General features: G+C 39.8%; 1 protein-coding gene across 1 annotated transcript in view; it reads left to right on the forward strand.

Moving 5' to 3' along the window:
* LOC125297635 (NACHT, LRR and PYD domains-containing protein 12-like) overlaps positions 1 to 27,837 on the forward strand; it is a 48,064-nt gene that overhangs the window by 12,662 nt on the left and 7,565 nt on the right. Inside the window, exons 5-11 of the mRNA XM_048248092.1 lie at positions 261 to 2,037; positions 2,282 to 2,455; positions 3,033 to 3,206; positions 5,158 to 5,328; positions 11,597 to 11,767; positions 20,261 to 20,431; positions 20,906 to 21,076. Of these exons, the coding sequence (XP_048104049.1) occupies positions 261 to 2,037; positions 2,282 to 2,455; positions 3,033 to 3,206; positions 5,158 to 5,328; positions 11,597 to 11,767; positions 20,261 to 20,431; positions 20,906 to 21,076 (2,809 nt within the window). The remainder of the gene's footprint in view (positions 1 to 260; positions 2,038 to 2,281; positions 2,456 to 3,032; positions 3,207 to 5,157; positions 5,329 to 11,596; positions 11,768 to 20,260; positions 20,432 to 20,905; positions 21,077 to 27,837) is intronic.

Genomic DNA, 27,837 nt, shown 5'->3' on the forward strand with positions numbered 1-27,837 from the left:
TTTTTTTTTTTTTTTTCGCATGTCCAAATGCTCTGCGGTACATCTAGTTTATAACTAAAATATAGGCTAATCATGAATCATAATTATAATCATTATGGACATAGATTCAAGTTTTCCCATGAAACAGCACTCATCATAAATTAAAATATACACAGTTTGAAAGTATACACATCGTAAATGTATACGTCATGCAAAAACGTATGTGTGAATTCTTACTGAGTACAGTGGATTGATTTCTTATTACATCTTTTTTCTGGTAGATGCAATTCTGCAGGAAGTAAAAGCAAAGTACAAAGAGTGGATGATAGAGAAGTTTGGTAAGATTCATGAGTGTATTGAGGATGGGAAGAACAAAACACTCCTGAGAAAGATCTACACGGAGCTCTACATCACAGAGGGAGAGAGTGAAGGCGTCAACACTCAACATGAGATTCGCAGGATTGAAACACAAACAAAATTCCAAAGGGCAAATGAAGACAAAATCAACTGTAATGACATCTTTAAGTGTTTACCAGATCAAGAGAAAATTCGAACTGTAATGACCACAGGCATTGCTGGCATCGGAAAATCTGTATGTGTGCAAAAGTTCATTCTGGACTGGGCAGAAGAAAGGGCACATCAGGATGTTGATTTCATATTTGCACTTCCATTCCGTCAGTTAAACTTGAAACAAAATGATTCATACGCTCTTCTCAAACTCCTCCTTGTCTTCCATAAATTGAATGAAAATGACATAAATCCAGATGTGCTTTGTAAGTTGAAGATCATGTTCATCTTTGATGGTCTGGATGAGAGCAAACTCCCTCTGAATGTAGAACAAGACATGGATGATCCCCTGAAGACTGCATCAGTGGATGTGTTGATAACCAACCTCATCACAGGAAATCTACTGCCTAATGCGCTTATTTGGATAACTTCCCGGCCAGCAGCTGTCAAAATGATCCCTCCTAAATACATTGACAGGTGGACAGAAGTACAAGGGTTCAATGACCAACAGAAGGATGAATACTTTAAGAAGAAGATTGAGAATCCAGCAAAAATGGACACAGCCATCGCTCACATTAAAAGGTCAAAGAGCCTCTACATCATGTGCCACATCCCTGTCTTCTGCTGGATCTTAGCATCTGTGCTTCTGAAAATGATCAACCATACCAGCACCAGTGACTTGCCTCAAACACTGACTGAGGTCTATATTTGTTTCCTACTCACTGAGACAAACAGGAAGGGCCAAAAATATGGCAAAGGTTTTGAACGAGATGATAAAAAACGCCTGAAGTCCAACAAAGATGCTATTTTGAAATTATCTGAACTAGCATATAAAGAACTGCTGAAGGGTAATATTTTGTTTTATGAAGACAATTTGAACGAGTGTGGCATCAATGAAGAAGACATTACATTGTACTCTGGCATGTGCTCTGAGTTCTTCATGAGTGAGTGTGCTGTTGACCAACGTAAAGTCTACTGCTTTGTGCATCTGAGCATTCAGGAGTTTCTGGCTGCATTGTTTGTGTTTCACTCCTTTGTGACTAAGAACACAGAAGCCCTGAGACAATTTATCTCACAAGAATCTCTTTCCAACCTTTCCATGGCTGAGTTTTTAAGAACTGCAATAGATAAATCCATGCAGAAGGAAGATGGACAGCTGGACCTTTTCCTCCGCTTCCTCTTGGGCATGTCACTTGAGTCCAACCAGAATTTCCTACAAGGCCTTCTGACACATACAGAGAGCAGTTCAGACAGTCTCAAGGAAACAGCCGAAAATATCAAAAGAATTCTGAGTAAAGACACAAAAGTCCCTGAAAGATGCATGAATCTGTTACTCTGTTTATTGGAGATGAAGGACAACTCCCTTCATCAGGAGATTCAGCAGTACATAGACTCTGGAGAAAAGCTCTCACCTGCCCAATGTTCAAGACTGGCCTACATGCTTCTGGTGTCAGAGGAAACACTGGATGAGCTTGACCTGGCTAAGTACAAGTCATCAAATGAGGGTCGTCAGAGACTGCTTATAGTGGTGAAGGCTTGTAGGAAAGCACGGTGAGTAAAAATAGCAGCTCTGTCATGCATTTGTATCTGAATTATAATATACTACAGAGCAAGAAAATAGCTACTTAATACTGGTGTTGTATTGTGGTATAGTGGTGATGTAGACTGGGTGAACCGAGCCTGATCTGCAGGCATTTTTTGGTCTGGTGATAGCGAGACTAGTGGTGATGCAATATCTTGTTAAATTTAGATCATTAGCAATAACCAATCTGCTACATGTGTTATGTTACTGCAGATTGGTTGGTTGTGATCTTAAAGAGGAATCCTGTAGGGTCCTAACATCTGCTCTTCAGTCCGAAAACTTCCTGTTGAAAGAACTGGACCTGAGCTCTAACCCTCTGAAGGATTCTGGAGTGAGGTTGCTGTCTGTTGGGCTGAAGCATGCTAACTGCAGGCTGGAAACACTGAGGTTAGTGATGTGGTTACAATACAGTATGATGAGGTCAATAAAATAGTTGTGGTCAAAATTACTCCAAGACAACTGGTGTGAGACTGCAGCTTTATTCTCGATACCGGGAGCATGTTACCCACAGCAAATGTCAAGTAACAATCCCACACATCTGTGGGTGAAGCCAGTTCTTATACCCTTAACACACACACATGGAAAATCATAAGAGACCCCCCACAATGATCCATCCATCCAGTTAGTATTAACAGAGATAAGGATGTTACAAGATCCTTTAGCCTTTTAATGGCCTAGGTATGTTTGTGTCCTTGGGGTGAAGAGAATCAGACACCCTAAAACAGTCTTCTCACTCTCTGGAAATTGCCACAGAGGGAGACGGATGAAGGGAACCATTTCCTCATAGCACATGTGCATGGTTAAACTAAATATTTCAGTAAATGAGAAACCTATATAAATTTGTTTACTATATCACACCATTATACCACATAGTAACTGCAAGCTACTTAATACTAGTGTTGTATTGGTGATATCTCATTAAATGTAGATCATTAGCAATAACCAATCTCCTACATGTGTTAAGATTGGTTGGTTGTGGTCTCACAGAGGAATCCTGTGAGGTCCTAACATCTGCTCTTCAGTCAGAACACTCCCTGTTGAAAGAGCTGGATCTGAGTTCTAATCCTCTGATGGATTCTGGAGTGAGGTTGCTGTCTGTTGGGCTGAAGCATACTAACTGCAAGCTGGAAACACTGAGGTTAGTGATGTGGTTACAATATGATGAGGTCAACAAAACAGCTATAACTGTAGGCTACTTAATATTGGGATTGTATTGGAGGGTATAGTGATGATAGTTAACCGTGACTGTTGTGTAAGTCACTCACTGCATGTAGTTGTGAAATAACACTGACTGCACAGAACATTCCATTTTTTCAGACTTGATACCCTTGTGACACAAAAAGGCGTGGTTATGCTACAGGACAGAAATACAATATACCCACCATTGTAATCAGAGACATAGCCCTTTGAAATGACACATACCATAAACTAATATATGTAATCTCTTCAAAATTCAACCCCCCAAAACACAGAAATATCAGTTTGCCAAGACCCCCACACACACACATTTCAAAAACCTAGCCTGGCGGGCCATCCTATATCATTTAAATGTATAGTCTGGCATCGAACCATTCACCTCGCTTAATCCAAGGGGCGGGCAGAGAATTGTCTTTCAAACTGCCTAGGCATGCAATAGGCCAGCTTTCACGACCATATCCGGTATCCAGTCGGCAAAACGGCAAATACATCCTTCTTCTCGAAGGAATGACTTAAGTGCATTGTGTTGCTCAACTTTCAAAGAAAAGCACAAGTCCAACTTCTCCAAAGTTGACGCCAACGCCGATTCAAACAACCGCTCTTCGTTCGCCATAGCCACCTTCCTTGTTGTTCACCGTCGCAGGACTGTCGTTATCCTGTTAAGCCCGCCTTAAGACTCTCTAACAAAATAGAGAGCTGTGATTGGATGAGGTCCATGGCGTCAGCCAATAGAAATCCCTATGGTTTGATACTAGACGTACAGGCTGAGCAAATGAATTTGCCGCCGCTAGGGTGCGTCTAGATTTCTAGGCTAACAAAAACCTAGAGTGTATGACAGATTCACAATTGTATCCTCTACAGAACAGCAGAAAAACAGAATCAATTTGACACCTTTTGTTCAAAAGTTATGATACATTTATTAGCCCTTTGCAGACGGCACAAAACATTCCGTTTTCCTTACTTGATGCCCTTGTGACACAAAAAGGCTTATTGTGTGGCCATGCTACTTGGCAGAGATAAAATATACACATCATTGCAATGGTGGACTGGCAATGTGTGCGTTTGGGAAAAGTCCAGAATGGCTGTCCATCCGACGGCCGTCGACTGCCTGGCCACGTAGGGCTACTGTCTTTCCACATAATAAATATGTGTCATTCAGGCTTAATTACAGCTATCAGTATGTCTATGCTACCAGTTGTCATTGTCCTCCAAAAAAGTAAACATTTGCAGCATCGCGTTTACAGTGACACTGTAATTTACAGACCATTACTGTGAGTTTTTAAACATTAATTTATGAAGAAATGCTGTTTTACTTAAATTTTGCATTGTCACTTTAAGAGCATTGAGTCTTTACGTTCTCATAATGCCCTTTTGTCAGCTTTTGTTTACAAGGCTTGTTTGTTTGAGCTACATTGATGCTCCAGATTCCGCTATGTAGCCAAGTCTGTTGAGGGCGAAAAGTGTCCACTGTTCCACAATCAGCCTTTATGAGTGCACCCTCTGGGGACTAGCAGGGTACTTCGTGTCGTTGGAATTTTCAGTGTTTATGCACTCATGCACTCAAATTAGGTATTGGAAGTGCAGAAGTATGTCATCTGAGACAAAGCCTGTGTTATTTGCTGTTGTTAAATTACTTTAGGGTCATCACACCAACTTCTACAGATGGAGGTACTGTATCAGCACCTGTTTTTTTTTGTGAACTTGAAAGGATGTGTAACGTTTTGTAAAATTATACAACGTGTCACATTCTGGAGTTCAGCTTCTGTCTATCAGACTGTAATTCCCACTGCATACCTGCAGACCTTAAAATTGGTAAAACCCTTTTTTTACATCTAGTATCCAAACACCTTGCATAGTATTTTGTCATATAATATTGTCAAACTCTTTTGCAGACTTGCTGATTGTAAGATCACACATAATTCCTGTGAGATTGTGGTGTCAGTTCTGCAGTCAACAAACGCCCTCATAAAGCTGGACTTGGGTGAAAATGACCTGGGGGATTCTGGAGTTAAGCTTCTCTCTAAGGGACTATCTAGTCCCGACTGCAAACTGCAGACATTAAGGTTGGCGCAGACCATGCATTTCCTGATATAATTTTCTATTTGTTTGTGTACTTAATCTTTCTTGATAATAATATGTGTGATATCATGACAGGGTTTTTTCTTTGAAGCAGGTGGGATGTATACTGTAGCAGAGAACTGCCAAAACGTGAAGCCGAGCAAACAGAAGTTTTATTTCAGAGCAGTCTTTAAGTAATAGTCCAATGCAAAACATTCAATCCAACTCAAAAGATGTCTGGGTAGCAAACAAAATATACCTTCACAAACTCCAGAAAATAGGTGTTACAATATCGGTCTTCCTCTACAAACATCCACGTTCCTCTGTGCTCTTCCATGTGCCATGTTCCTCCGGCTCTTCCAATCGCCGGAGTTGGGAGAATTCCCAGTGGATAGGTATTGCTTTGTGGTAGGCATATGTGAGCTTAGAAACAGGCATGATATTGTTGTTTGTAGGCTATCAGTTCATTACAGTGTGATCTCAGCCCCTCACTCTCACTCCCAGCGGCCCCTCCCCACAGACCTGGTAGCCTTCTAACGAAGCAACAGCTGTGATGAACGGTCATGAAGGTTCACCTGAGAGTGGCCTACAGAGCCTTACTGAAAGTTTTAGATGGATGGTGGCGACATCCATTTAGTTGCCCTGGACTACCCTCCTAATAGGAATAGTCCCAATAAATACCTTGAAGCCATCCTTAATCAATCAGAGTCGCTGGAACACAGCTGCCACTCCAAGAATTCCTGCATACTTGTGGCCCGACTTCTTCATAGAATAAAAGCCTACACTGCTAGAGCAAACTTGAAATAAAACATTTTTCATAGGCTATGTTTATTTGAGTTGTCATGATAACATATTGTAAATGTTGTGCAATACAAGCATATTTAATGTTAATTAATTAATTAATTAATTAATTAATTAATTAATTAATTAATTAATTAATTAATTAATGTATCATATCTTCCACTGGATATTATATATTTTTTCTGCCGAACAACTACATGTCAATCTGACCAATTTCCAGCTCTAACTGGCTAAACTCTGCTGCCATCTTATTATAATAGCATGTACAGATAAGCCAGTACCAGAGACAACAAGGAAAAATGTGTGTGTCATGGTGTGCATGTGAATGATCTCTGCACTGTTGGTTAAGGGTCTCTTGATTTTTTTTTGCTATTTATCAGGGCACATGGGAATACTATGACACCGTCAAACTATAACCTTTGTAATTTCCCCCATTCATCCTCTATAAAGGGGCTTAACAGTACACTTACCTTGTTGTCCACTGGTGGTTGTTTTGGTGCTTTTTTGAGTTGAATGGAATGTAGTCCTACCTGCAAACAATGTAAGATATAGATTAGTAAGATAATAGGCCTATGCTGACTTCATCAGTATTCAAAGTATTCTAAAATTTGTTTTAATAGTCCTAACTATATTCAAGTCATATTTCTGGGACTATTTTCTTTCACTCATTCAAATTAATACAAAGACAGCAGAACTCACAGGGCAATTCCATGGAAAATTATGTTTTTTGTGACATCCATAACGCCAATAAAATGTGATTGGTTATTGATGTATGGTATGATGTGAATGATTACATGACATTTGAGCATTTGCTATTTTTGGCTGAAGAATGTACATACACAAAAAATGAATTATCATTCACATCATACAAATTCCAAGGCATTTCACTGGCGTTATGGATGTGACAAAAAGTCCATTTTCCGTGGAATTGCCCCACACAGTTCTTCAGTTTTTCCAGCACTTCATAAAACTCTCATAGTTTGAGAACTTTCAATTATTATGACCGCCGCGCAGCGAAGCGGCGGTCATATAGGTTTAGTCCGATTTTTATTTTTTTTAATTTTATTTTTCGCATGCCCAAATTTCCGTCAATGATTCCCGGGACACTGAAAGACCGGGGTACACGAAACTTGGTGGGCATGTAACCCCACATGGTTAGCATGGAACCATCGTTTTTCCTTTTGATCTGTAGCCCCCACGCTGGACTGGACCCCCCGAAAGGAGGGTAGGGCAGACACAGTTTTCTGTGAATATCTCGAAAACTGTAGGGTTTAGGAGGACCATTTTTTTTTTGTATGTTGATCTCAAGGGGCCATGTAAACCCATTCCATAACCACTCATTTCATGTATAGCGCCACCTAGTTAAACACAAAAAAGTTAAAATGAGGTGTTGTAATTGAAGGTATCTGTGACCTAACATAGTCAAAACTGCACAAAATTGGAAGTGTAGGATCATTATGACACCCTCTGTATGCACGCCAAGTTTTGTGGAATTCCGTTCATGGGGGGCCACACAATAAATTAATTTATGTTACTATACACCAACTGGCCTGTAGGTGGCGGAGACAGTTTTCTGTGAATATCTCGAGAACCGTGGGGCCTAGGAGGTCCACCTTTTTTATGTATGTTGGTCTTAAGGGGCATGTCAACCCATCCCATTACCACTTATTTCATGTATAGCCACCTAGTTAAAAATTAAAAAGCAAAAAAAATTAGGTGTTTTCATCACAATATCTCTGGCTGACAAGGTCAAAACTGCACGAAATTAAAAGTGTAGGATCATTATGACACCCTCCGAATACATGCCAAGTTTTGTGTACTTTTCGTTCATGGGGGCCTTACAATAAAATAATTTATGTGTACATTTAGTGACGTACACCAACAAGGATTCCCCGACACTGAAAGACCGGGGTACACAAAACTTGGTGGGCATGTACCCCACATGGATAGCATGGAACCGTCATTTTTCGTTTTGATCTGTAGCCCCCGCTGGACTGGACCCCCGAAAGGAGGGGGGCAGACACAGTTCTCTGTGAATATCTTGAGAACTGTAGGGCCTAGGATGACCAATTTTTTCCATTATGTTTGCCTCCAGGGGTCATGTTAACCCATTCCATGTGCACACATGTGCATAAACAGATACACACGCGCACACACATACATTTACAGTAATCATAATTATGACACATACTCACACAGTAGACATATGCGCTTGCATGACACACACACACACACACACCCCACACACATAAACATAAACTTGTACACGCACACATGCACACAATTCAAGAATTTTTCCCCGTCATCTACTTCCTGAATTTTTGGTCATTGATACCGGGACACCGAACCACCGGGTACATGAAATTTGGTGGGTATGTAGCCCCACTAGACTTTTACGGAAAAATTCCCCGTGCTGGGCCCCCCCCGCAGAAAAATGAAAATGCAATATTATTCTGCTTTAATCGCCCCCTATCTTCAGTTTAGATGTTCAGAACTGCACCAAATGTTATGTGTATGATTGACCTGGCATTCTCTGGGGTATGCCAAGTTTAAGTAGAATTTCATCCATGGGGGTCTAAAACAATTAGGTTATGTGTCCATTTAGTGACTGTACACTCATTGGCCTGTAAATGGCGGTGCACACATATACACATGCACACACACAGGCACCCACATACTATCGGTATTAGAACGGCCGATACATAATTACAAATTCAGTAGTAAATAAATCCAAAATAAATATTCATCATCATCATCATCATGGCTGCATTTTCAGTATTGGCGATAAGTAGTCGTTTGTCCACTAAATGGCGCATCGTTGCAGTGAGACGTAATTTTGTTGGAAGTTAAAAGTGGGTTGGAAAAACAATGGACGCTTCCTACAAGGACTGTATTTACCGCAGCGAACATCTAATAAGGATAGGACGATGTTCACATGAAGTGTAATTCCCATTTCTTCTTGAAGCCGAAATAAATCTGAGGATGTTTATCGGACATGCTTGGTTTTTACTGCAGGTACGTTAATCTTGTAATATCAATAAGGACCTAGGTAATGTTACCGTTAGCGTTGGTTTAGTGATGGAGGCCCATTTGATTGATTGCATTTGTAGAAAACTATAAATGCGGTTATACCAAGCAAATTGATAGCAGCACTGTTTGCATCTTTCGACTGTCATTTATTGCACGCATACAAAATCATTCTGTGCAATGGAAGATTTACCAACGCTACAACCGGTCTGATACAGTTTTGCCTATACATCGCGAGACTGAGACGCCTGTTTATTTTGTTTAAGTGTGTGCAGGGTGTGAGAGGGGAATCGATGTGCTTTGATTCCAGCTTGGTAGTTGTAGTCTGTGAAATTAAAAAGCACGTGTGTGTGAAGTATCCAAACAATGACACCTTCATTTCACTATGGCTGCTTTAGCAACACACCTTAAGCTACTGTGTAGTGGGTCCCATTTAGAAGTGGCTACTTCATTCGCGCTTTCCTTGACTCATGGAGCTGCGTGAATGTTATTACAACTTTTCGCCACGATATGGCAGTTTAAGTCCACTTGATACTGTAAGGCGTAAGCCATTGGTTTCCAAAGGAGATTTTATTTGTGTCGCCAGCATAGCCTATTGACAATTTATGTTGTAAATAGGCCTACCTTATAATCCTACCTGTAGCTTAGGGAAGCTAACAGCTTTCTATTAGGATCTAGTTTGTTAGTTACCGTTTTGTCATAACTCCCTGATGCATTTTTGCATGTAGAATAGCCAGAGCTTGTATATCTCAATCGGAAAATTAAACAATATCGGGTGCCTATGGACTAGGCTGGGTGAACCCAGCCTGATCTGCCCGCTATTTATTTTTTGATTTCTTAAAAGATTGAGCTTGGTCTGATGAAAGCCAGACTAGCCATGGACCTCAGTTACACAATGCAAGGGAACATGAATCAGCCTATATTTGCACGAACAATAACGGACAAAAGCTCTTCAACTTTGGCCCGTTAAAATGTGTATGAACTAGCACATATGTCTAGCGACGCATTTCATCAAGGCCCATTTGGACATGTCAGTTATTTGCCCCACTGGTTAGATGTAAAACAGCATTTTGTTTCAGACTACTGTTACTTAATTTGTGCATTAACAATAACGTTTCAGACTACTGTTACTTAATTTGTGCATTGACAATAAAGTATTACATGAACTAAAGATGACTAAAATCTTATGTAGAAGAAGAAACATTCACAAAAAATCCATCCATCCAAAAATGACCTTTGTTTTTGATAGCTGTTGAAAACGGCATGGAACTGACAGAGATGTTTTTGTTTATAAATACATAAAAATAAATAAATAAATAACATTATGCTGATACCTTTTGCCTTTCCCAAATACAATGTAGCCTACAGGTGTAAGTGACCTTTCATCAATCCAGTTGCAATGGATGAACTGTGATGAACTGCCCTACTTGTGATTGTTTAGAGATTTTAAAGGTTTTATAACAATGCTACATCTTCTTTGGCTATTCTACAATCTATTCACCTTTTCAGCACCAGTAGGCTACTTTCTGTGCAGCCGCACACACACACTCAGGCATGCCAAACAAGCATACACAAAAAGTTTCAAGAGTGGGGATGGAGTAAAATATGGAGACAAATTGAAGTGTGATTTATTTTCGCCGAACGGATGTACAGGACTGAGCGGCGGTCATATTTTGTACCGCTATGCGGTACATCTAGTTTAGGATATTGCTTGTTCACAACTTGTTAGCTGTGTATGCAAAGACAGTTCAACATTTTGAATAAAATATATTTTTGGGAATGCTTTAAAGCAACACCAAAGCACTTTTCTCTGTCGCTCACACGCTATTTGTTTACCAGCACCGTGTTTGCAAATAACCATGTCAACAGACAAGGTAGAGTTGCATGATTTTATGAAGGTATGATGTATTGCGACATCAGAATCTGATGCAAGTCAAATTTGTAGTTTCTTATGTCTCATTCCATCGAACTACAGATCTGCTACCCGATCTGGCAAATTTGCATAGTGTGGTTATAGCCGATAGAGCGTTGCGAAGCCAATGCAGAAGTAGCGTTCACCCTTTTACGAGTTGATGTACCACTGAAACAATTTTGGAAACATTATCTTAAGGTACAAAAAACTCTTTGGTGTTGCTTTAAAGACTTTTTGTTAGTATTATTTAATTTAAGCTATTTCCATGTTGAAATACATTTTATCGATATGTCATGATGGCAATATAAAATAAACACTGCTTACAATGGTGTTAGATTGCAATAGCCTATGATTAAATGTAATGGATTAATATTCAAGGCTATTACAGTTGCTGACATACTCCGAATCTCTGGCTCTCTCTTATAGCCAGGCATAGTGAGCTGGCCCTCTGAAGAAAAAGTTTGGGGACCACTGGTGTAGACAGTATATCTTCCATTTATTCATATGTTATCTTTTGTTGTGTTCTTATGCAGGCTTGCTGACTGTAAACTCACAGATAAATCTTATGAGATGGTGGCTTCAGTTTTACAGTCACCAAACTTCCTGCTACTGCTGAACTTGAGTGACAATGACCTGGGGGATTCTGGAGTTCAGCTCCTCTCTAAGGGACTGTCCAGTTCCTACTGCAAAATACACACATTAAGGTGGGTGCAGACATTTCTTTGTAGTCTTAGGTCATGTCCACACAAAGACCGTTTTTTATCGTTTGGCCTTGTTTCCACACGACCACTGGAATTTTAGGTGACCAAAAATTATACTTTTTGAAAACGAGTTTCAGTTTTTTTTTTCAATTCCGGTTTGCACTTGCTGTGTGGACATCAATCCACATTGCCGATGAAGACATAGCCCCATTACCTCTGACCCTTAAACCCAGCTGCACTCGACCTGGCACTCATTACAGTATTGCCTGGTAATACTAGTTTTCATACATGACATTAGGCTACCTAGGATTACACTCAGTAAACACCACAATCGACTGCTTTGCAGTGCCAATATGTTATCATGACTTGGTGAACAGTGTTTTCCCAAGGCTATGTGTTTTCCCGATACATTCAGTGACTGATGTGAGATAACTAGTCAAAAGTTATTAGGGCAGTGCCATTTTAGTTTTAATGAATTTGTGTGTAGTGCTGGTGTCATTCATTTCTTTCACATGTCTCACAACATACTGTAAATAAATGCATTCATAGTCTAGTGAAGTCAGAAATGAACCTGTCTACGTCTCTTAGAAACCATGTTAGCCTACATTAGATATACACTCAATGTGGATGCACGATTTGATACATGGCAAAAACTATTGACTGTTAGCAAAGGTAAATGGCATCATAGAAATGTATTATAAATGTGGTAAATGAACTTAGTTGAACAGTTAAATTGAAAACTCAGGTTGAATTTCTCACGGAACTGCTTCGGAGAATGCATAAGCTGTATAAAATAGGGAGAATGTTTTTGTGTGAAGCTCTGCACCGCCAGGTACCACATACAGGCCTGGCATATGCACTACAGTGTTTTCGCTCGTTTTCACCTCTTCGTGCAGACGCAAGACTTTTTTTTACCATAGTCGATAAAGGTGTGAAAGCGGCAAGACGTGTAGACATAGCCTTAGGCTAAGTCCACTCTTCTGAATCTATTTTGATACAGATTTTCGGAATAATGATAATGTACTTAGGTTTTTTTATTCAGTTATCCGAACATTATTGGAGGAAATGTTGCTTTTTTCAGGCTATGTTTTCGATGGTAACCCTTTGTCAGTCAATCGTGAAAGTAATTAACTGTGTGTATAACTGTTTTGTCGTTGACCATTGGCAGCTGTAATCCTGTACTCACTGTGCGTAAATTTTTTTCATCGCTTTATCATTCATTCATTCAGTATTAGGCCTACAACAATAAAAACACCTTGTGTAATGTGTTGATTGAAACATGCTTCACGCATAAACAATAGCCTATGTTTGGGGCTAAAAGAGCGGACTTCTCAGCATAAGGATACATTAGAAGATGATGATTGGTGTAAACCTTGTCAAGACATGATGAGCAATTCTGGTGCTTAAAAACGCGACGTTCCATTTGCCTTATTCACCCGGAGGCCAGAACGAGGCTACATGGTACACTTGACATTACACCTCAGTCCAGCAGATGGTGGTGGTTCTTCAGTAAGTTTTTTTGGCTGGTGCCTGGCCACACGACATCTTCATGAAAATTTACCATATAACCAAGATACATTATTCCCCCTATAATGAAAGTGCAAGGTGTAGTGATAGATGTTGATTTTTACTTGATGCTGCATTTAGATTTCCTGACACATTAACAATTCATATACCAGTAGGCAAGTAGTCCTATTCTTTAATTTATGCAGTTTGTTATGCTTTTATATTAAAAAGAATGCATGACAAATATTAACCTTCCAGATGATAGAGCAGACATAACATTTTAAATGAGTAATTTTATAACATGGGTTTCCCCTAGAAATTTATCCAGCAGCAGTGCTGTTATGTGCCGGAAGCTGTAACCAAGCCACACTACAGGGATCCGGGGACAAGGCCCCTCAAAAGAAATTTAGAATATTTTAAAATTTAAATGCATCAATCTGGTGCACTTAAATTCATAGTTAGATGAAAATATTTCTGTGTCCGCCTCCTTGTTGTCCCTGTCAGGGTTGCCATGGTGTGGACACCTCAAGGCAAGGCAAGATACAATATACAATTGAAGAGAGGGTAGGAATAGTGCAATATCAGTATAGACTGAGATTTAAGATTTAAATATAAATATAGTACAAGGCGTTCAGTGCAATATGGAATGTTTTTTGTGCCAAAATTAAATAAATAAATGAAATATGAAATCAATAAATGAAATATGGAATAAATAATTAAAAGTTGAAATACATAAATGAAATATGAAATAAATAAATAAAAGATTAAATAAATAGTTAAATATAAAAAATGTTAAATACATAAATAAATAAATGATTAAATGTAAAAACCATATATACATTGACATTGACATTTATATTCCATATGCACGGTCTTGTAATGTGCCATGAAATAAATAAATACCTCAGTCACCCATCAAGGCGGGACCTAGCCTGGTAGTGGGGGGTCTTAAGCACATGAATAGGTAATTTCGCGCAAATTCTTCTAAAAGCGCCAAATTTGGCACAGATGTAGCTCAAGTTATACTGAAATGATTTAGCTAGGGCGCCGGAGCCAGCAACCCTCAGGGCCAAGATGGCGGCCAAATCCAATATGGCCGCTACCCGAAAAGGTATAACTTTTGAACCACATAAGGTACAAATACAAACTTGATGTCTTTTTCAACTTAATTGATCATGGGAAACACATAGGAATGTTTATATGTATGACCCATTATATCTGGACCACTTAATCCTCCAATTCCAATATGGCCGCTGTCCAAAAAAGCAGTTTTGACTGTAGACTGCCAGCGTCCTCTTCTATGCAGTGATATGCTGGGGTAGCCTGACTAGCCACACCCACATTAAAATGTAGGGTCTGGGCACTCACCATTGGCAGTGCTCAGTCCGAGGGGCGTGATAATCGGTTGTCTTTCAAATTCCCTCTGCACGCAATAGGACAGCGCTATGAGTCCCATGTGTTTTCCCACCAGCGGAGCTAGTTGGCTAGTTCAAACTTTTGCCAACTCAAGCTCAACTCGTGTCATGCTGTTCACAAACAGCAACATCCATCGTCTTTGTTTTCAAGTATCAGGGAATTCAAGCCAAACCGTTGCAACTCTGCCATCAATCATTACGTTAAGCCCGCCTAACGTCTCTATACACAATTTGATTGGCCTGATAGAAGTTTCATTTTTCCAGCTCACAAGCCAACAGAGAGTTGCTAGACTAGGCCTGCCGCTAGGGTGCGTCTAGATTTCTAGGCTAATGCTGGGGAGGAAGCGCAAAAAAGAAGGATGCGAGGCGACTTGACAGGCTGGTAAGGAAAGCTGGCTCTGTAGTGGGAGCTGAACTGGAGTGCATCACTTCAATATCTGATAAAAGGACCCTGAACAAACTGATCAATATTTTGGACAATGAGTGTCATCCACTCCACAGCAGTATTACAAAGCAGAAAAGCTTGATCAGCTGGAGACTTTGCTCACTGCCTTGCACAACAGACAGACTGAGGAAGTCATTTGTCCCCAGGGCCATTAAACTGTTCAATGCTTCACTTAACTCATTGAGTGCCAAAAACGTAACATTACGTTTTTCCTTCCCATGCGTTGAGTGCCAAAAACGTAATATTACGTTTTTAGCTTTTTTTTTTTAATTACGAAACTAGACACTTTAACACACCTTATATGTGATTTTGGGAACTGTGATTAATGGAAATAAAATATATGACGATCGAAAACGCACAATCTGGACATTTTATCATAACTCGGTTGCCGCTTTGGGTCGAATTACGGCTCCCACACACAGCTGCGTTCCGTCAACGCATTCCAGTGGGTGTTCCTGACGGTAGCTATGCAAATGACTTGAAGAAAAACCGTAATGTGATTGGTTGGTGCCATCCGTAGATTGGCTTGATTGGCCGGTGCCGTCTGTCGGTGCAGCAACAGCTGAACTCCTCAACGCGAGCAGCGGGAGAAACGCGACGCGACGGACCCACAATTCAGTTCGGCAACGGATCACGTGAGCCCATTTAAAGTGAATGGGATGCGTCTCCAGCAGTGCGATGCACGCAGCTGTGTGTGGTAGCCGTTAGTGACGCATGCACGTCAGGTCAAAACCAGGCCAGGCCAAAATTTTCGTGGGTCTATCACTAGGTGGCAGTCTCGCCAGGTCTCGCTGATCACTTCCCGGAAAGTTTACACAAGTAAGTAACAGGCAACACTTTATATTTCATGAAAGACGTTATATCTCCATTTGTAGAAAAAAACAGCGATTTTGATGAAAACTAGCCACTGTTTAGCTTGGGATTTCTCAGGAACAGAGGTGTGTAGAAATACACGGTTTGCACCCACCGAGAGCTTAAAGTCTCATCTTTTAAACGAGCCATTGTATGTGTTCATAGCTATAACACAGAATATGCTGTGGCTGTACAAAAATCATCAACAATGGTCTAGATTGCTGGCACTCTAGGACAAAGCTCCCGAAAACAGCTTGGCATTCAATGAGTTAAGGGAAGAGGAGAGATAGACTTCTCCGCATAGTCTGTCTGCCTCTCCACCCTCTCCATGTTTGTGTACTGTCTGTCCACTAGCCACTTTTTACCACTGTCTTACTGTTTCACTGCTTGCGTGCTATATTAGATAGATAGATAGATAGATAGATAGATAGATTACTTTATTAATCCCAAAAGGGAAATTATGGAGTAATTAATACTAACATATGCATAACCCCTCCCTTCATCCTACAGCCGGATTGTGGCCACACTTACCTATACCTATACTTAATACTTAATGCTTTATAATCAATACTTGTATAACGGCTGTAACCCTATTACGTCAACCCATTCTTGCACTGATATAGTTTTTCTATAGTTTTTCTATATTACCTTGCCTACTCTCTATGTCAATATTTATTTTATGCTGGTCTCTAGACTTTATTCTTGCACTGTTGCACGGTTTGACTCATTTGCACCATCACCATGACACTCACTCTCACAGAGCACCTTACCTTACTATGCACAGAGAATCACAGGCTCAGTCCCTGCCTCAGTCATTGCAAGCGCCTCACCCCTAAGCACACTATGTGGATACTGTTTTAGACTTGATTTAGATTTAGTGTTATTTAGTATAATTTGTATTTTAGTATATTCTTTATCTTCTACTGTCCTTATTTCTTAGTTGTGTTTTTTATATTATTTACTTGTATTACTTTTTCTGCTGTTCGTGAATGTTGTGTGTGTGATGTCTGTATGCTACTGAGACCTTGAATTTCCCCTTGGGGAAATAAAGTATCTCTCTATCGCTCTATCTATCTATCTATCTATCTATCTAGTTACACCCCATTGTTTGCGCCAATTTATCTACAAGCACCAAATTTGGCATGGATGCAGCTGACGCCATACTGAAATGATTTAGCCAGGGCCTCCCAGCTAGATCTCTGAGACCAAGATGGCAGCCAAATCCGCCACCTGAAAATGGATTTGGCTGCATATTTTGAACCAGATGAGATACAAATGTATAGTTGATACAGGGGGAAAATAAGTATTTGAACCTATGCTAAAGTTGACTAAAAAGAGGAATATACTAGCCTGGAAAATACAGACCCTGATAATCTAGAAAGATTAAGGGTCTGGCTACGAACAATGTAATGGCCCAACTCGAGGGGCGGCACCAAGCATGCATTTAAAAATCTCACTGCACACAATTGGATAACACTAGACCAATGTTTACTCTGAATGATTCCAGACTTTGACGCAATTGGATAACACTACGAACAATGTTTCCAACGTTGCAGCGCTGTCGTCATCAATTTAGCTCGCCTCTGGCCCGCCTATATCAGATATGATTTGATTGGTTCCACGTGATGCAAGGGGGAAAAGTAACGTGCATCATTGGTCATTGCCAGAGTGTCTACAGAGACAATTCCATTGTGCTCTTGCGAGAACTCTGGATTTCCAGGGTAGGAATATATAATCATCTGTTAGAAATTGATCTTAATGCCTTAATAAAAAAAAATGAGTAAAAATCCAACCTTTAAGGACACCAATTTTCTTAGTGAATGAAAAATGTATCGCAAATAAATAAATGTTCTTCCTTAAATTACAGGGGCGCAAGTACAAGTATTTGACCCCTATGTTATATTCCCATAGAGGCAGGCAGATTTTTTTTTTTTTTTTAAAGGCCACTTATTTCATGGATCCAGGATACTATGCATCCTGATAAAGTTCCCTTGGCCTTTGGAATTAAAATAGCCCCACATCATCACATACCCTTCATCATACCTAGAGATTGGCATGGTGTGTTTTTCAGTTAGCCTATTAGCTGGTTTGATGCTCATTGATATACTCAATCATAAATGTAAGTATTCCTAGGGGTTTCCCATGGTCAAAAAAGGTAAAATAGACATCAAGTTTGTATTTGTATCTCATCTGGCTCAAAAGCTATATATAGCCGAATCCCTTTCAGGCGGCGGCCATTTTGGATTTGGCCGCCATCTAGGTCGCTTGGACGCCCTGGCTAAATCATTTCAGTATGCCCTCAGCTACATCTGTGTCAATTTGGTTTTGTAGATGAATTTGCACGAACAATGGGGTATACGGACCCAAACTACAGCCAAAACTGCTTTTTTTGGACAGTGGCCATATTGGAATTAAAGGAATAATCCAGATGCATTGGGTCATAAATATTAACATTCCTATGTGTTTCTCAAGATCAATTAAGCTGACAAAGATATCAAGATTGCATTTGTAACTCATGTGGTTCAAAAAAGTTATAGCGGAACCCTTTTCGGCAGCGCCATATTGGATTTGGCCGCCATCTTGACCCCAAGGGTCGCTGACTCCGGCGCCCTACCTAAATCATTTTAGTATGACCTAAGCTGCATCTGTGCCAAATTTGGCGCTTTTAGAAGAATTTGCGCGAAAATGTGCTTAAGGCCCCCCACTATGGTTGCTGCCTGAAAAAAAATCAAACTTTGTGAGCATGACTGGCTGATCAGAATAAAGTCATTGATAGAAGCTAAAAGCTAGTGCTACTGCTAACAGCCATAACCTAGGCATTTTCATTCAGAAAGATTGTGTTCTATGTTGCTAACTCTTGGCTGTGAGTTATCAGGACGTAAAAGCATAGCATCTAGTGCTGTCAAAAATCCTTGTCGGCTGCTGAGTTATACCCTCATTTTGAGAACTAAAAAGTCTCTGGAAAGTTGTGGACACTGCTTGGGCAATGTAGCAACCTGGCACTGACACTCACATAATAAGAGTTCACGGCATGGGCATCTCAAGCTTTATTGTTTATGTATCATATAACAAATGAGGTGAATTCAGCTCAAGTGAAGTTAACTGGGACGTCTGGGCACCCTACTATAAATAGAAGCAAGTTGTTTGCCATAGATAGAAGTTCGCTTTCTGTAGATGCCGATAACTAGCTAACGCTTGTGCTAACTGTTAGCGCTAGCTCTATGTGCACATAGCATGTCTATCAACCCTCAGACACGGCAAACAGACCCATCAAATGACAGAACGCTTTCACGCCTGATATCTTCCCAAAAGTATGAATTTAGAATGAAATCCTTGTTGTTGTATGTTTCGTGAGTTATGATACAAGTCTGAGCTATGTCCTTAGTCCAGTGTGGTTCACAGCAAGCCAGTACAGTCTGACTTAGAGCTGAATCACTTTGTGTTATTTCAGGCAGCAATCAGTGGTTAGGTCCCGTCTTGATGGGTGACTGACGTATTTATTTATTTCATGGCACATTGCATGACCGTGCATATGGAATGTAAATGTCAATGTATATATGTTTTTTACATTTAATCATTTATTTATTTATTTCACATTTTATTTATTTATTTAACTTTTTATTTATTTATTTATTTATTTCAACTTTTAATTATTTATTTCATATTTCATTTCTTGATTTCATATTTAATTTATTTATTTAATTTTGTCACAAAAAACATTCCATAGTGCAATGATATTGTGTATTTTGTAATTGTAAGATTGAAATATACATGAGGTAGATGAACAGAACAGTGTTGATTGACTTTGTTCAGTGTAATGGAAGCTGTCTTTGTGTCGGCTGGTTTTGGCGAGCAGTGCCCTGTATCACCTACCAGGAGGTTGAACAGGATGTGAAGGGTGTGCAGAGATTTTTGCTGCCCTTTTCCTGACCCTGGACCAGTTAAGAAATAGTAAAAAATAGTTTAGGTTATATTTCAGCAGTCCATGAAATTATGCAGAAGCGGTCACCTGCAGCTAGTTGATCTAACTGTAATATAACGACCACATACTATATATTTCTTTTTCAAGACTATCTGAGCCACCCATATCTGGGAAGGGCTATGTGATTTGCATATGTCTTAGGTCACGCTTTTTATCAAGAAATAATCATTTGCGTCTCATTATTTTTTCTTCTTCAAATTTTTGCAGTAATGTCACTCGGAAGCAGGGTCATGCAGACGAACATTAAACAAAAGGGATAATCATAATATTTGATCTTTTCTCATGTTGTTATGCAGACTTACTGACTGCAAACTCTCAGAGAAGTCCTGTGGAATTGTGGCTTCTGTTCTACAGTCACCAAACTCCCTGATAGAGCTGGACCTAAGTCACAATGTCCTGAGAGATTCTGGAGTTCATCTTCTCTCTAAAGGACTGTCTAGTTCCCACTGCAAACTGCAGACATTAAGGTTGGTGTAAGGCCATGCATTTCCTGATATTGTTTTATATTTGTTTGTTTCCTTAATTGTTGTTCTTAGTAATACATTATAGTGACAGTGAAACAATAATATATGCAAGTTGTTCAGCTGAAGAATTTATATGACATTACAGATAAACCTCAGCCATCATTTTCAGATACATGTAAGCCGGTACCAGTCAACAAGGGCAATATTGGCTGATGGCGAAGTTAGGCCAATATATATTGTTCAATGCACCCCTACAATTTAGCTACATCATACCTAGCACTACATCGTAGTAAAATCTATCAGGTGTGTGTGCATGTGTGCTTGTGTGCTTACGTGCCTGCCTGCGTGCATGTGTGTGTGTTTGACCAGTGTACACATGAATGATTTCTGCACTGTTGGTGAAATGTCTCTTGATTGTGACTGTGTAAACACTATATCTTCCATCTATTCATGTTATCTTTTGTTGCTCTTATGGAGGCTTGCTGACTGTAAGCTCACAGATAAATTGGGTGAGATTGTGGCATCAGTTCTACAGTCACCAAACTCCCTGCTACAGCTGAACTTCAGTAACAATGACCCTGGGGATTCTGGAGTGCAGCTTCTCTCTAAAGGACTGTCAAGTTCCAACAGCATACTGCAGATATTAAGGTTGGAATAAGGCCATGCACTCATTTCCTGATATTTGTTTTATTTGTTTGTTTAATTAGGCAAATATTGGCAGACACCGTTGTTAGGACAATATGCCTTTCATTAGATCCCTACAATTAGATCCCTACAAGTTATCCACATTACATCTTATTAAACCTTTTAGATTTGTGTGTGTGTGTTCTATGTCATTACAGAAGAATAATGTCTCCTGATTATGATGACTATTGTTACGGCCGGCTCAGAGGCCGCAACATAAAATGGAGACGGAAATCAGAGTTTATCAAAAATAGAGAATTTTATTTCAATAAATAATCATTCGGATTAATGCCACATTCACACCAGATCCATAGTGTGTACATTCCATCACAGCTGTGGCATGGTTGTGTGTGTGTGTGTGTGTGTGTGTGTGTGTGTGTGTGTGTGTGTGTGTGTGTGTGTGACGCCTAGCAGACAATGGGGTGTAAATGCTATTGGAGTTGGTGTCTCTGTCTATGTCTGTGTAAGAATAAGCAAAGTGAGACGCGTTGACTCTACCTGACATGGAACCTGATAAGAAATGGTAAACCAAACTCAAAATAAAGAAATTGAGTGATGAGAAAAGTAGAAATTTAATTACAAATGTAAATACACTATAATATAATCCCCGTCATTATTGTTATAAGCAACACTGTTGTCATAACCACAAATGTAGCCTACATGCGCACAGTTGGGAGATTACTCTCCACCTCTAGCACATCCTTGTCTTCCTCTTCATCCAGAACCTACCTATCCTACATGTCCATGTGGTCCTTGAGGTCATGTTTGCCAATTATCTGGAGCTCATCAGCAGTTGGCTGCTTCCAACCCAGTTGTGTGTACTTCTCTCCCTCCATCTAAAATAACGCGAGTACAAAACACAAGCCTGATAAAGGTTGTTTAGTTTTATTATAGCCCAGGCCTATCACTTCCACATAGGCCTAATCTTAATCACCACCAACCATACCTCTTTTCACTAAGGTATACTCACTGGAGTTCTCACAGATTGCTTGGAGAGGTAACTTAGTGTCAGAGCTCACTACTAGTGCAGGGCCGGGGTGGGGCCACTTTTCAGCCCGGGAGTTTCAGGCCAAGACCGGCCCACGTTTTCCATAGTGGCAGAAATTAAATGAAACAACATTTCAGCTCTTACTATCCTGTAGTTTTTATTAGTACCATGGTTCATCAGTGTGTAAAGGTTATACACTGTGTGCACAATTATTAGGCAAGTGAGTATTTTTACCTTATCATAATTTTTATGCATATTTCCAACTCCAACCTATATAAACCTGACTGCTAATTGAATTTATGCATCATCAGTTGATGTGTATTTGTGTAATGAGGGAGGGTGTGGCCTAAAGTGATCAACACCCTACAATCAAGGTGTGCATAATTATTAGGCAGCTTCTTTACCTCAGACAAAATGGGCCAAAAAAAGAGATTTAACAGACTCTGAAAAGCAAAAAAAATTAAAATGCCTTTCACAGGGATGCAGCACTCTTGAAGAAGCAAAGATATTGAGGCGTGATCACCGAATAATCAAACGTTTTGTTGCAAATAGTCAAAAGGGTTGCAAGAAAGATGTGGAGAAAAAAAGGCGCAGAATAACTGCTAGAGACGTGAGAATAATTAAACATGAAGTTACCAGGAACCCATTGACATCCAGTGCGGCCTTATTCCAGAAATGGAGGTGGAGTGGAGGTGGGGTACTGGTATGGGCTGCTATTGTTAAGGATGACCTAGTTGGACCTTTTCGGGTTAAAGATGGACTTAAAATCAACTCCCAAAGCTACTGCCAGTTTTTAGAAGATACTTTCTTCAAGCAGTGGTACAGAAAAATCTACATCCTTCAAGAAGGCCATGATTTTTATGCAGGACAATGCTCCATCACATGCATCCAAGTACTCCACTGCATGGCTAGCCAGCAAAGGCTTTAAAGATGACAGAATAATGACATGGCCCCCTTCTTCACCTGACTTAAACCCATTGAGAACTTGTGGACCCTTCTTAAATGTGAGATTTACAGTGAAGACAATACACCCCTTTGAACAGCATTTGGGAGGCTGTGGTTGTTGCTGGACAAAATGTTCATCATCAACAGATCAAGAAATTAACAGACTCCATGGATGGAAGGCTCATGACAGTTATTGAAAAGAAGGGTGGCTATATTGGTCACTGAATATTTCATGAAGTGTTTATTTGTACATTTTGAGTTGTTTATTTTTTATTCTTACTCTAGGAAATTAAAATAAACAAGTGGAGTGGGAAAATTTTAGTTTTTTATTTAGTTGCATAATAATTCTGCACACCAATAGCTGCCTAATAATTCTGCACACATAGATTTTCTCCTGAGAAAGCCAAAACTCACTTTCCCTTTCTTAAATATTCAGGTTTGAGGTGTATTAACATTTTTGATTGACTGAGATCATTGTATTTGTTCAAAAATACAATTAATCCTCAGATATACAACTTGCCTAATAATTTTGCACACAGTGTATAATAATTCACTTCAATTGAGAGTTAACAAAAAATATTCCACTATAGGCCTACCACAAGTTAAGAAAGAAAGAAAGCCTTTGAAATGTAGTCTATCGCTTCCACAAAGAGGCATATTGAACTAATGTTTAGGCTACATGTTTTTTTGCATTGATAGGCTATAGCCTATTGTTGTTTGGTGATTTAGCCTACTCCTTTACTACACCCTCTTCTGAACAAACAAGGTTCATCATGTAGAATAATTGCTCTTTCTTACAATAAATAACTTTAATTTATCCTCTCTACTTGTCCCTCATGGCCTCTTCTTCACTAATTTCGGGCTCATCATTTTCAGTGGTCGACTGGTTGATCTGCTGCTCGGCTACAATTTTTACCGCATAGGCCTACACAGATCAAGCTTCAGTTTTGTTATCAATATTTGCATACTGCAAAGTCTATGAAATGGATACAAAAGGCTAATATTTTAAGTAGCCTAATTGAATATGTTGCTTGCGAATAGCTTGACAACGCTACAAACGTCTAATATTAGCCCAATAATTACACTGCTAATAATCATTGCCTATAGGCAATCTCTCTTTACCAGTTGCCACTTTTGTCTGTAATCTGGAAGCTTGGCACATTTAGCAGCATTCTACCTGGCCGTTTCAGTCCCTCCTGGTTTCTTTCTACCATCCATCCTTCCTGACGCTTATGGCTACTGTATAGGCCGGCCCGGCTATCCGTATCTGAGAAAATCTTTTGGAAAAGACGGGCCCAACTCTTTTGGGGAGGGGAGAGCTCGCTCACATGGAGCCCATGCAGAGGCAACGGTGTCATGCACAGAATGCGGAACGTGTAGGCCATATACTAACGTGAAAAATGTTTTTTTCCTCGACCAGCCCAAAAGTGAAGCGGCCCACCGGGAATTATCCCGCTTACCCACCCGGTCCTGACATAAGTGTCATTCCTTTGGCTAAACCATACATAGCATAGCATGCTAGGCTAGCAGCTAACTTACAAGCAAACATTGATTCATTAGGAAGGAGATGACATAGCCTAATCTAGACAGTGTTTGCACATAACCCACCCAATATTTACGTCAGTCATTTGCTTATGTATTATAACTGTGGTTGTACCAACCTATGTAATTATATTATATTTTATTATACATTAGGCTACTGTTTCTATCCATTTTCTCCTATCCTTTCCTCTTTCTTATAGGGAGGGAAAGTGAAAACCAGCGCCCCAAGCTATCGAAGAGCAGCTCCAATGTTAAGTCCCATAGACCTATTTTAAAAAAAAATATTGTGAAGCCAAATCAGCGATGTTATCCACCAAAAATATTGTCCAGTGTCTATACAGTAATAATATTCTAACTGTGAAAATGTCAGACCCTATTTTGCCTTATTTAAGAAAATCGAAATTGCTCCTTTTGTTTCATAAACGAACTACAAAAGAAGTCACGTGACTTTACCCTTCAACGTTACTCACGGTAGCATGGTTTGTTTATTAGCCTGGTTAGCATTGACACTTACAGCTAGCTCTTCATGTGAGTAGAAGCACAACACCAGTTATCCTGACATAAAGGTTATCACCACACGGTTTACATCACGTTCCGTTATTACAAAAATATGTTAAGCCAGTTAAGCAAATTGCGTATTGATCAGTTAGAGATTAAAGCCAAACATGTGGCGTCACATACAGCTGTAGTTCCTTATCACCGTGTTACGACAAAAACTCAAAACAATTCAACTGATCCTAAAAATAAGGTATGACCACTTGAAGCAATAGAGGTGACCCCAGTGCCTAACATATGGAAGGCATTAAATTAAGATCCCAATGTGCACCGAGATATATTTTTTTCTAAAAAATCCCATCCACTCCGTTAAACTCTAAGAACGCAACCACTAGATGGCGATGAGATTACTTTCCCTCCCTATTAACATTTTTCATGTGACATATTCTAGGTTCTATAGCTTTGTTTACATCCAGCTGGTAGGCAAGGGACAAGTTGAACCCATTGAACATCGTTGTCTGCAGCTGCCTCTCAGTAGGCTACATCTCTATTTCAGCAATGTCAACATTTCAGGCATCAATAAAGGTGATGATGAAACGTTATCCCATTGTTCAATATTTGATAGCCTGTCACAGGAACGCTGTTTCGCTAAAATCGCCCTGATTTGGTGCATTGATCTGTATCGATAACGTTATGGGAGAACCTGCATGTAGCCTAATGGTAGCCTAACTTTTTTTCTCTGTTCAAAACTCGGTTTACACAAAGACGATAGACTTTCTTAGAAGCTGTGAAATTTGACCAGAAAGGAACATGTCTTCCGTCTGAAAGTTGACACAAAATCAAACAATATTTGATCATTTAACTTCAACTGAACAGCGACAGGTTTTGGTAGGCAGTAGACTCAGCAGACGTTAAAACGGTAGCCTACTGATATAGCCAGCGTCAGTCAGCATCATGTAACATTAATGGCGTTAAAGTCATGAATCCTGTAACATATTATAACATATGATGGCTTATTCGAAGACGATCTGCATGGATATATAACCACCCAGAAAAACTCAGAATGTGAGTGATAAAGTTCATTAATTGTATGAAACGTTTTATTAGTTATCCGTTGCAGCATCGCCTATATTAGGCTGTTATGCTAGCTCAGCCTTTAAATATGTTATTATTTTGGTCATGTGGACTTGATTAAACGGGTAAAGATAATTCATAAACTGCTTATTTCTTACATGACTGAAGCAGTAGCCTAGGTTCAACAGTGTGTTAAGTTGTTGTGTGTGATCGCTAAACAATTAGGATCAAATCAGTTTATTTTGACATAGGGGGGTTAGTCTAAGTGACCTGTAACGTTAGCCTAGGCTATAGCACATAAGCCATTCTGTTTTCATGTATTAGAATTTGTTGTGATTATATAATCAAATGACACTCATGATGACTTGAAATAGAAGGACAGAAGATAGGTGATTGATGTCCACAAGCACGAATTTCACAAGACAAATTAGAACAAACTGTTCAGGTAAAAATAATCTTGCCATGTTTAAAATGCTGCACTTTTCCCCTTCATAGCCCATCTCTGGCAATTCATTTTTGGATGACTTTAGATAGTTGTATTTTAGCTTACGTCTTCGTAGACAGTAGGCTACACCATTAGGCCATCTTGAGAATAAAAGACTTCACAGCTGCTAACGATCATCCTCCACAACCACGAGGATAGGTAGGCTAAAACGGTTAGATTCGTTGCCTTTTGCTTCTTATTGTAAAACCAACTGTTTGGGCCTACACAAGTGGTCGACATCCCAGTCAATATTTGATATTAAAATTTCAATTTTGAAGCTATTTGTAACTATGTGTAGCCTATGCAACCCGCCTGTTGTAGGCTTGCCTACCACTCTCTGCAGTGCCTTGCCTACCATTCTTGCCTACCACTCTAGTTGTAAACAAACGGTCACATGACATTATGACGTAGGTGCAAAACCTTAATACTTACAACCGGACCCGCGTCACACAGAGCAGGTTGTTTGCGCCATGCCCCTTTTGAGGGGAAAACATTCCCTCAGAACAAGCCAGAGTGAACCGGTAGACATGTACCAACCACACAGCTAAGAACCCTCCCTGAGTTTCTTTTTGCCTACCATGTCCTCAAAAAAAATCTGACAGAAGAAAATGATGGCTACAAGCCATAAGAAGAGAAGACCGTTATGATACTTCTGGTCACTGAGTGGGGTTGTTGCACCACTTCGTTTCGGAGACTGAAGGGACATGTTTTTTATATTAATTGAATTAAGCTTTTGTAGGTATCTTTCACGGTCAACGACCCGACAAAGTGGTTATGTATTGAGTGGTCATATTGATTTGTGGAATTTTTTGTTATTATTTACTCCTCCTGCGATTTCTGTGCAATTACGTTTATTGACCCTAATTTGCGTTGGAGTTAATGAGAGGGGTTGTTTGTTTTCCCCCCGAAAGGGGCGGGAACGTTTGTCACGAGTCAAGTTCCCGGATGTGCCGGTCTAACGGATATCTGGCACGAGATACAGTCAGTTCGTCATGCTTACGTCACTGTTGGGATATATACTGCAGCGCGCAGCCGTTGAAGTTATTTCTGAAATATCTCAACAAGTGAACCACAACGAGTACTGTATCTCTGCTGTGCCTCGTTTTGCTGTTGAGACTTTAAGAAAATTCCTGAATCTTCTCGCCAGGTAGGCATCTGAACTCGTATTCCTTTCCTTTCAGTACTTTTTAAGTTCTT

The sequence above is a fragment of the Alosa alosa genome, chromosome 7 (genome assembly GCF_017589495.1).
Source record: "Alosa alosa isolate M-15738 ecotype Scorff River chromosome 7, AALO_Geno_1.1, whole genome shotgun sequence".
NCBI classification, from domain to species: domain Eukaryota; kingdom Metazoa; phylum Chordata; class Actinopteri; order Clupeiformes; family Clupeidae; genus Alosa; species Alosa alosa.